At 53.9% G+C, this 10,743-nt stretch overlaps 3 protein-coding genes and 1 non-coding gene across 4 annotated transcripts; 2 read left to right on the top strand and 2 right to left on the bottom strand.

The window, feature by feature from the left end:
- Positions 1–1,271: 1,271 nt before the first annotated feature.
- VTJ83DRAFT_7578 (uncharacterized protein) lies at positions 1,272–2,777 on the top strand (the record flags this gene model as incomplete). Its single annotated transcript, XM_071014415.1, has 6 exons — positions 1,272–1,715; positions 1,807–2,022; positions 2,152–2,182; positions 2,339–2,417; positions 2,473–2,590; positions 2,682–2,777. The coding sequence occupies 6 exons, from the start codon at positions 1,272–1,274 to the stop codon at positions 2,775–2,777; spliced, it is 984 nt and encodes a 327-aa protein (XP_070863795.1).
- Positions 2,778–4,795: 2,018 nt separating this feature from the next.
- On the bottom strand, positions 4,796–5,770 carry VTJ83DRAFT_7577 (uncharacterized protein; the record flags this gene model as incomplete). The annotated part of the gene is made up of 1 exon (XM_071014414.1): positions 4,796–5,770. The coding sequence occupies one exon, from the start codon at positions 5,768–5,770 to the stop codon at positions 4,796–4,798; it is 975 nt and encodes a 324-aa protein (XP_070863794.1).
- An 802-nt stretch (positions 5,771–6,572) lies between these two features.
- VTJ83DRAFT_7576 (uncharacterized protein) lies at positions 6,573–8,530 on the top strand (the record flags this gene model as incomplete). The annotated part of the gene is made up of 3 exons (XM_071014413.1): positions 6,573–6,692; positions 6,749–7,377; positions 7,429–8,530. The coding sequence occupies 3 exons, from the start codon at positions 6,573–6,575 to the stop codon at positions 8,528–8,530; spliced, it is 1,851 nt and encodes a 616-aa protein (XP_070863793.1).
- A 518-nt stretch (positions 8,531–9,048) lies between these two features.
- Positions 9,049–9,142, bottom strand: VTJ83DRAFT_t163. Its single transcript has one exon. It is a non-coding gene; the product is annotated as a tRNA-Asp (tRNA).
- Between the last annotated feature and the right edge of the window lie 1,601 nt (positions 9,143–10,743).

Raw genomic sequence — 10,743 nt, 5'->3', positions numbered from 1 at the left:
ATCTGAAGTGCACTTGCGCAGGCTTGCACGTCTTAACGACTAGGTGTTGACTGAGCCTTACCGATCGTCAGCGCAAGCTCTGGGAGATGATTAATAGGATTCCAATCAAAGTGACCACTTGGAATTCCTTTAACCTTGAAGCTCTGACAGCTTGTCACGCCGAGAAGTAACTTAGCCGCCGTTGAGCTTTCGTGTGCCTGTCAGCCCGGTTCAATAAATGAAACGTACGCCTGGCTTGGCCACAAGATATTCTCCCAGTTGGTGGGAGTCCTGTTTCCGTCGCCTGGCAGCAATGGGAGCAAGAGCATATCCATCTGATGAAAGCATCCAATTCCATCACGGACGGCTTCAGGGAGTCCGCGTTTGTTTTCCCACCAATACGAATGATCCGGGGATTTCCACGGCGTGATCTGAAATCTGTCTGGGGGCGTAGATTGGAGCGGCAAGATGCATCTCTCATCCGCTCACGGCGCGGAGAATGTCACGTATTGGAGATTGTTGTCAGGCGTCAACGGTAGGAGGAGGGGTGACGCCACGAGACCGGGGAAGTATTGCAATAGAGGTTGATATTGATTTAATGCACATAGAGTTGGCATGCCTTTGGAAAAAAGGGGTGGGCAGACGCACAAGTCTTGGGGGTCGTTTTACCCGTTCCTGATCCCGGGGGCACGGGTGGTGCGGCTAAAACGCGACGATGTCTTCGACATCAAGATTGGTATTGTAGTAAAAGCAAAACCTAGACCGACCACAAAGCTGTCAGCAATGAGAAATCTCCGAGCCGAGCCTTGCCCATAGCTTGCAGTTGGTACGAAACATGCATCCCACGGTGAAGTTCGTGGGGCCCCGCACAGACACCGAACAAGTGCCGAAGATTCATGATAGTATGTGTTGACATGTCGCCAACCCGGCTGTTGTGCAATTAAGCGATCGGTGGAGTATGTGGAGAGGCCAACCGCGAACTGGTTGATTACCCCAGGTTAGAAGCTATCGACGACGACAGGATGCCAAGAGGGAACTCACTCTCGCGGCAGATGATTCGAGATGGCGTTGATATTGAGAACAGCAGCTAGGTCATAATATCCAATCCACGGGTAATGCTGTCTAATTACACTCAAGATGGAATAAAGGCGCCCGAGGCATGCGTGGAGATTCAGGGATATAAATAAGTCATCGGGGTCTCCCCCGTGAGATTCTGTGCACGCAGTCACCCCGTCATCCCTGGATACCTCTGGCAGCTCCATTGATCCGCGTTTGTCTAGCCTTTTGTCACCATGAAGGTCTCACTCGCGCTTCTTCTGGCGCCCCTGGCCGCGGCCGCCCCGGCTGTCGAGACGCGTCAGGCGGCTCAGTCCATCGATGCTCTGTTCAAGGCCAAGGGCAAGGAATTCTTCGGGACCTGTACCGACCAGCGCCTGCTCCAAACCGGTCGTAATGCGGCCATCATCGAGGCCAACTTTGGCCAAGTCACTCCCGAGAACAGCATGAAGTGGGAGAGCCTCAACCCGCAGCGCGGCCAGTACACCTGGGGCCAGGCCGACTACCTTGTCAACTGGGCCACCCAGCGCAACAAGACCATCCGCGGCCACACCTTGGTCTGGCACTCGCAGCTAGCCGGCTGGGTACGCAATATCAACAACCGCCAAGAGCTTACTCGAGTCATCGAGCAGCACGTCGCCACCGTGATGGGCCGCTACAAGGGCAAGATTTACCACTGGGTTAGTCTTCTTGGTGGAAACCCCAGTTCCCCCGGAATTGATGTCAACAACCGAAACATGCTAACCCACCATCCGCCTTCCATCACAACAGGACGTTATCAACGAGATTTTCAACGAGGACGGCTCTCTTCGCCCTAGCGTTTTCTCCAATGTGCTCCGCGAAGACTTTGTTGGCATCACGTTCCGCGCCGCACGCGCTGCTGACCCCTCAGCCAAGCTCTACATCAATGACTACAACTTGGACCAGCCCAATTATGCTAAAGTGACAAGAGGCATGGTTCCCAGCGTGCGCAGGTGGCTGTCGCAGGTGAGCTCCCACTCGCTATCCTCGTCCTCCTCCCGCTCTTGCGTCTCAACATCACAACACGAGAACCTTCTGAAGCATGACCACTGAGAAGTCCGATCACATTTCTAACTTGTTCACTTATTTTAATAGGGCATCCCCATTGATGGCATTGGAACCCAAGGTTGGTATCACCTCTTCGATGACCCTTCAATACTATTGTTCTATGATTGTCAATGCCTTTGGGGAAACAATCCCGCTGGTGGTCACCTGATTCTTCCTCATGATGAAAAGCTGTACCTCTAATCACAGCTTCAATATTCTGACATGCCACACACAGGTCATCTCCAAGCTAACCAGGGCGCCGGTCTTGCCCAGACCATCAAGGTCCTGGCGTCTTCTGGCGTCAAAGAGGTCGCGTACGTGCTCAGCCTCCTGTGTTTAATACTGCCTCTTCTAACTGCGGGTGTCCAGCGTTACGGAATTGGACATTCAAAACGCTTCCAACTCACAAGATTGGGCAAATGTGGTGCGCGGCTGCTTGGAAGAGCCCAAGTGCGTCGCTATCACTGTCTGGGGTGTGCGCGACCAGGTGAGTTGATATGCTCCATCTTGACCGTCAAAGCCTACAAGCTTGGCGAGATTTGGTCCCGTAGGGAATACCCGTGCTCACAAAATACCAGGACTCGTGGCGCCCGCAAGGCAACCCGTTGCTCTTTGACAGCAACTACAATCCCAAGGCCAACTACAACTCCATCGTTCAACTCCTGTCGCGTTAAGCCCGTTGCTTTTTGAGGACAGTTTGTGGTCGAACGAGAAACGCAAACGAAAGGCACGCTTCAAAATGCTGAAGGGGATGCAGTCATGGGGTGTGGTTAGATCTCTCTCGAAACTGATGTGGTGACGGAAAGGAAAAGGAGAAAGCTGCGGGACAACCCCATGTACATAGGTACCGGTAGCCATGCTCAGTGTCAGATGAAGCTTGATAACCAGACCGTCACCACAAACCCTTTCTCTGCATTTCTTTTTTCACTGGTAAATCCAAACCAAACCACACTCCCTTCTCCATCCACATTCGCTTGTCTATTGTTTTCGTCTTCCTTGAGGCCAAAGGCAGAACAATAAACCCTAACCCGAACGTCATCCCACTGAGGATCTCCCCGCCAGCCATTCTGAGCATTCGCCTTGAACACTGTCACTCCGTCATCCTGCCACCAACACGCGGTAATATCGAGTCTTACACGCGTCAATTATCGGTCAGGGGGTCGCCGTCGCGGTGTCGTGTGTGCTCTTCTGGGCCATGCTGGAGCAGCCGTTTGACTTGAAGGCGTTGAAGGGAGTGTTTGGGGTGATGGTGGCGCTGGCATGCGTGGAAAAGCTGGCTGTGGGGGCAAACTTAGTGAGCGTGGAGAGGGATTGGGTGGTGGTTATCACGGAGGGGAATGAAGCGGCGCGGAGGAAGATGAACGTGCGGATGAAGAGAATCGATTTGTTTTGCAAGCTGCTTGGGCCTTTGGCCGTAGCGTTGATGGCTGCGGCGGAGGTGAAAGGGGCGATCTGGGCAATGCTGGGGATGAATTTGGCGGCCGTGTCTGGGGGAATGGTTTTGCATTGAGACGGTTGGTTGGGATATTGTTATTGGCATCTGAAAGCTGAAGCGATTGTGCGGGAAAGGTCCGGGCCTTTTTCCCACTTTCCTATGTGACACAAAGATCTCAGGGATGGAATTTAAGCTAACAAAGGAAACCAAGTGTTCCGAAGGGTGCCGTCCCTCCTTCGTCCCTCGATACTGTTTGGCCAGAAGTCACACCAGACCAGCATTGTTCTTCAAGACAGCACCCAGCGAGGACCATCTTGGGCCACCTTTCTCGAGCGACTTCGCAGCATTCTGTCCAAGGTCTTCATGATCCCAACGTTGCGTCTATATTCCGACAAGTCTGCCGTCATCCCGTCCTTCTGTCTCCCTGCTCTGTCTCACCGTGTTGTCCTTCTCAAGACAGATGTTGACCTACCTGCTCGCCTCCAACTTCAACATGTGGTAGGTGGGCCTCATGCGAGGCGTTTCAACCGTCTTCGAGCTCAGTGCCACTTGGATCACACCTCAGTTGATGAAAGAGATCGGCGTCATTCGAACGGGTCTGTGGTCCATCACTTGGCAGATGGCCTGGCTCGCTGGTGGCATCTTGTGGCTCTTCTACTAATATCGCCATGTGTATCCGTCCATCCAGATGATGCCTGCCGCTGGACTGGCTGCTGCTGTGGTTTTAGCGTGTCGGACTGTGGGGGTTTGACCTGTCGGTGCAAATTATTGTGCAAGAAAAAGTCTACATGGCGATATCATCCCAGCTTGTGAGACGACTGAAGCTGATCTTTCACCAGGAAGTCCAAGACGATCGTCGCGGCGTCTTCTCTACAACGGAGATGACGTTCCAAAACGTATCTGACCATCATATGGCCAGACCCGGCCTCATTTCAGTGGCCTGTTGTCACCGGCGTTGCCGTGGTTTAGGCGGCAGGTGGGCTTTATGCGTCTTTCTTGCGACGTCGGAGGGGCCATCTACTTCACGCACCGTCATGCATTAGCCCAAAGGACGATGCGTGAGGAGATTAAAAGATCGATAACCCTCACCCCCCGCCCTCCTGGAAACCTAGACTGAGACATCGTATGCAAGGTAGACCAAGCGTACAGGCTCTCCCTATCAAGTGAGCTGACATTAAGAATAAAAAGGGAGTGGTGAGATGGGAGTATATTTGTTATAATTAGAGGTCTTGAACTCGACCTTATTGGTTCTCTCCCTCATCTGTAGGCAACCAAAAATCTCCTCGGATACCCTAACAACACCTTGCCGTCTCTGGCCCGGGGGTATCCCGCTTCCAGTCGACGTTGATACTCCTGCAAGAAGGCATCGCGAACAGATTGATCGGGTGGTAAGCGATTCAAAAAGGGCTGCAACCCCGTCCCACGCACCCACTCCACTATATCCCTATGCCCGTCCAGCACATGCACATACCTCGTCGTCCACGTCTCGACAGAGCGGCATAACGGCTGCAGGATATCATACCAAGCCATTTCTGGCTCAATGGGGTCCAGCTCGGGCCTCTCATCACCATCCCCGGACCGCGACCCAGCAAAATACTCACTCCACACCGTCCCCTGCACTGCTGCCGTCTCCCGCATTGCCCTGTGCGATGGTTCATCAAAGTTATCCGGCACCTGCATCGCAAACACCCCCTTTCCCGGCTCCAACCCCTTTACTAGCCTCTCCACCGTGGGTATCCTGTCCCTGCTCCTCAGCCAGTGGAACATAGCATTCGAAAAGACCAAATCCGTCCCCAACGGCGGTTCATATTCCTTCGCATCTGCCTGAACAAACTCTACCTGGGGCAACGTTATACGCGCGGTAGCGAGCATGGCAGGGGACGAGTCGACGCCGGTGATGGTCGCATTGGGGAAGCGGGGGGCGAGGAGAGAAGTGCTATTGCCGGGGCCGCAGCCAAGGTCGATGATTCGCGTGGGTGAGTACTTGCTGGTAGATCGGTGGGTCGTCAGGAAGGTGAGGAGGTCGTGGATCGGGCGGTTGCGGGGGGTTTGGAAGAGGAGGTATTGCTGGGGAGACCAGTCGGGGGCTTGAGATGAGGTGGACATCACGCGAGAGGGATGAAGTGCTCGGAAGGGTGGCAGTTGAGACCGCAGGAGTGAGAGCGTGGCCTGTGCTGCATCGGGGACACGGCAGAACTGCCAGAAGGAGGGATGTATCGGTAGAACAAGCATCGGATATATGGCTCGACATAGAGACCCTAAAAGTTAAGGTGCGGGCCGTGTCTCTCTACGACTCTGTTGTGCTGAGGATGGAGCTGAGGTGAACTCCGGATGATGACGTAAGGCGGGGGTCGCTGCCCAGCAAGGTCATGGTTCACGGCGCGAGAAGATTTCACCAAATTATTTCCGCAAATTATTCTTGTACGTGTCGCCGTCGCTCGGTGATATGCTGATTGAGAATGATGCTTCCTCTTGGTACTTGCGCCAGACCAAATGAATCTTCATCCGTTCCTGGCAAAGACAAATTTGGGAGGGGGGTTCCCCTCCATCTCGATCCATGGTGCCAAGATTGAGGACGGACAGTGCATCCCAGGTGGGTTGGGAGGCTGACTCACACGGCAGAGGCTAAGAAAACAATGCGACCCATAGCTCGGGGAGTTTCTATCCAATCCAGATCGAGGCCAGTAACATTGGCCTAACTGGAATTGGATTCAACACTGTGCCAATACTTTGCCGAGCTCCCTGTCCGTCCTCAACGCCATCTTGCCGGTGATTGGGTTGACCGAGATGAACTGAGGCGCAGCAAGACCGGGCGTGGAGGCCGCCTTGTTTCTCAGGCCCTGGTTTAAGAGACTCTCTGCTCCCACCGCCAAGGTTCACAAGTGCTCGCTCCGTCCTCCATCTTCATCCCAATCACCATTGCGATCGCCTTGTTCACGTTTCTTGTCCTTACTTTTGTTTGTTGCTCACTTCATCATTGCTTACCGTACACCCCCGTGACGTCTTCAAACCCCTGGGGGGGGTCTGAACGGCCATGGAAAATGCCGGTGCGCTCTTTCCGTCTTGGGTATCCCAGAGATCCCACCATTGGGTTCACGATGCGCTGGAGCTTCTCCGCTACATGGTGCCAGGGACCTTCGCTTTGGCGAAACAAGTAGGACATCATGACACCAGTTTTTACTTTTGGAACTGTTAACTGACCCTGTGCAGAAGCCCTTCGACATGGCATCCTCTTTGCCCAGGCCCCTTTACTTTCGGGCCTCCAGGCCTCTCATGAAGCATACGCATTGCGATTGCGGCTCGGATCTGACCCCAGAGACCAAAGTCAACCGGGAGACAAGTGGTGGGCCTCTGGAGCTCGAGGCAACGGCCACAATTCGGGCTTGCACCATCAGAGCGGCCCTCGGCGTGCTGAGAGGGATTGTCTTGACCCTGAAAGCGCTGCTGTGTCTCCAATGGCACACCAAGATGGCTTTCCGCCGGTTGTTCTCATGGGGAGGATGGATTGTTGAAACAGTGAGGCAGCGTCGTTCCTCCCTTTGGAGGACCTGTGGCCAGCTCGATCGAGCTGCTACCTTCGAAACACAGCATGAGACCAGGCAAGGCGCAATGGTCAAGCGACCAACAGCAACAGCTTCCACAAGAAGGATCTCCGGTGCTGCGACGATCACGACGACATCAACCAACGCCGAGAAGACCACAACGACGGTGGGCTCTGAAGCAGGATCCTGTCGAACACCCAAGGCGACTTTGCTGTTCCGCTTCCCTATCCAGATCGTGACCGCAAAAGCCTTGAAGTGCCGCGGTTCCAAGTCTTCACCAGGCTTGGTTTGGCTTGGGTCAACGACAGTATCATAAGGTGTCTGCTGAGTGGCCTCTGCCGGCGTTAGCGATTCAATTTCGACCTTGGACTACGTCGTTAAACTGGTCCCCTTCACCTTTCGCCAAGAGCCAGCCATCGTCTTTAGGACGACACCACGTCGCCGCCATCACCAGCCAGCAACGCACAGTCATCACCACCAACAACCTAGCACCCTTCACACCATTACCACCACAACCATCACCAACGAACTGACTGCGCCGACTCAGCTTCGGCGCCAATTTACCGCCATGTCGACCAATACTCAATACGCCCCGGCCTACTCCCCTTGCCCGCTCTTTGACGAGCAAGGGGAGTGGGTCTGGGCGCTCCCGGACAGCTCCCATTTCAGCCCCACGATGACACCCAACCACAGCCCCGACAGCTTCATCTCTGGGCCTCACGACTCGACCACGATGCCGTACACGCCGTCACCTCTGACCCCCCTATCTCCTGAGTTCAGCGACTTCTCCACGGGATCCAACAGTACCCCAGCCACCTCGCCGGTCATGAACGACATCCTCGACCCCGACCTGGACGCTTTCTTAGCCTCCTATCTCAGCAGCGACGCGACGCAAAACCAGTTTTGGACCGGTCTTCAGGACAACCCCGCCACCACCGCCGCGTCCCTCGAGCTCTGCAGCACCCTCGATGCTGATCTCTTTCCTGTTCTGGGCTTCCCCTCGGTTCTGGACACCACCGACCTCCTCACCCCGCCCGGCCCGACGGTCAGGCCTCGACCTGTCTTCCCCACGCCCGCCATTTTGGACGCCGCTTCAACATTCCTCCTACCATCACCGCCGCAGCCGCAGCCGCAGCAGGAGTCCCTCCATCTCTGCCCCCACCCAGCCTGCCAACGGACTTTTGCCACACGCCAGGACCTGCGCAGGCACGAGCGTACCCACCGCTTGTCGGTTGCCTGTCCCGTCTGTCCCAAGCGACAGCTCGACAACCGCGCGCTTGCACGACACCTCTGGGCCCAACACCCGGAGAAGGCCAGGCGACTGGGCGTGCCGAGCGAGGTGGCAAAGTGTCCGTTGCCTGGGTGCAAGTATGAGGGGAGAAGGGATAATGTGAAGAGGCATATGAAGACGCATGCCTCTGGGCCTTCGTCTGGGGCAGGGAGGGGGTGAGGTGTGATAATATAGGGGAAATGGGTGCATCAAGGATGGGGAAAAAGTGTTACGAGGGGGATTTGGGAGGGGAAAACTGGGAGATGAAAGAGGATAAAGGGGGGGGGGGGGGGTTATTTGGCTACAATGTGGAGTTATAGGGTCATCGTCCATTTTGTCCTTTGTGTTACTAGCTTGTTCGTTTCTGCCGCTTTGACTTGGCTATTCGGCGTTCAGGCTTGGGTAAACAACCGTATACCTCGGGTTCTGGAGATCTCAATACAAGAAACTTAAAAATTAAACCTCCGGTGCCACGAAGACGTGAACACTGGTCATAATAGCAAGGACACTCTCCCTAACATTGCTCCATTTCTATGCTTCTCGTCGCCTAGCACCTCTCTCGTTATTCAATCGTGATGTGAGACAAATCGCCATATCGCGTGCAAAAAGAAGAGCCCTGGCCTCGAGCACACGTCACGGCATAGGGAAAAAAAAGAAGTAGTAGGAAAAGAAAAGAAAATTCAAAAGATTTAAGTGGACTCTCCCGCCGGGAATTGAACCCGGGTCTCGAGCGTCGTCGTTGAGGTGGACCTCGATGACAAGCTCACATACTAACCACTATACTACGGAAGATCTGTGGTTGTTGGCAACCACCGTAGCGTGACAGTGGAACCGATTGCCAACCTTATGTGGGATCCACGCACATCTCCTTTATCAATATCTCTTGTCCCTCAATTCGTCACAACCCTCCCCTGCAGTTCTTTTGGACCGGGAAACACGCTCACATTGGGCAACAGATACTTATGAACATCTGCCATTGCCTTTGGTCTGAATCTTATGCGTTCGCGAACCCGTTTTTGCTTTCGAGATGGCCGTGTCCTTCTCCACCTCTCCCCCCCTCCCTCCCAACCCCCACGTTGCTGTGTACCCGCATCCATGGATCCAATGCTGTGGGCGGCCAGCCCAGGTGGGTTACTATTCTGGGGCAGGGTACCTATTCATTTTGGCTTTCCAGCACTCTAAGTTTATTACCGTCACGCCCAGAACAATGTCATCAAACAACCCTCTCTGCAAGATGGCAGGGAGTTTGTCATCAGGTTTTCGACATAATGGTTGGGGCTGGCAAGGTTCTCAGCTCTGGGCCCTCAACTCTCTGGTGCTAATATGGCGCTATCATTTTCTAGACCGGTACACAGGCTGGTTGCCTACACCTTTCGGAGACAGATGGTTCAGCTGTTGCTGCTGTTGATAAAGAGCCTATCAAGTAGCATTAATGTATACAACGCAATCACTATTGCCTTGTCCGCCTATCAGGACACCTGACAAGTGGCTAAGGCGGAACAATGTCACCTCCGTTTCCAGCCCCTTGGGTTCGACTCTATGACGCCTGGCCATATTCAACGTCTCGGTGACAGTAACTTATTGTTTGTCACTTGAAAGGTCAAGGAGATGAAACTAAACTTCTAACAGCGCCGAAGCAGACGGAGAAACCACCACGCGGCGCTATTGCCTCCTCATGGAAGCCGCTAGCAATATCAAGAGCCTTTTCAAGTCTTTTCCAAACCTTGCAACTGCTATTATACGTTGGTCGCCGCTCGACGTCACGGGGGACCGTCAGAAACGTACATTTACCCATCCGAGACTACTCATCCGGCCAGCAACTTTGCTCAGTACTTAGGGTCTTGCTCCATCGTGGGTACACCGTCTCTATCGCATCTGCCATGGGCACAGTTGTCAAAGCCATGATCGTTATATCGTCCCGGCCCCCTATCACTAAGGATCATACAAGTCCAACATGAACCCTATCCATTGGCTGTGGCCGATGGCTTCGTTGACAACAATTTCCTCCTCTCCCAGGACTCGACCATGTCATATCACATCTTCAATGGCTTAGTTAAGTGGAACCTGGGAGTGGTGATCAGGCAATGATACTGATCATTCGCAAGGAAACAATACGGCTGACATTAGGGAGTAGGGAAAGAGTCGTTGCTGAAGTTGCACAGGGACGGGGGCATCGAGAGAAACAGGGAGGAAGGGGGGGGGAGTCCATCTCCACTCGACCACCACCGCATCGCCAAAGGAATTACAATGATTGAGGATCTGGTTAGGATGGAGTGTGATGCATGGGAAGGGGAAGGGTGAAGATGATGCGGACGAGGTTGAGGAAGTAGAGCGATCTGGCATTTTTTTTTATTTCTTTTTTTTTCTTTTTTTTGCTGAGAGAAGACGAGGTG

This window comes from Remersonia thermophila, chromosome 7 (assembly GCF_042764415.1).
Source record: "Remersonia thermophila strain ATCC 22073 chromosome 7, whole genome shotgun sequence".
Lineage (NCBI taxonomy): Eukaryota > Fungi > Ascomycota > Sordariomycetes > Sordariales > Chaetomiaceae > Remersonia > Remersonia thermophila.
This window is presented reverse-complemented; position numbering and strand designations above follow the sequence as displayed.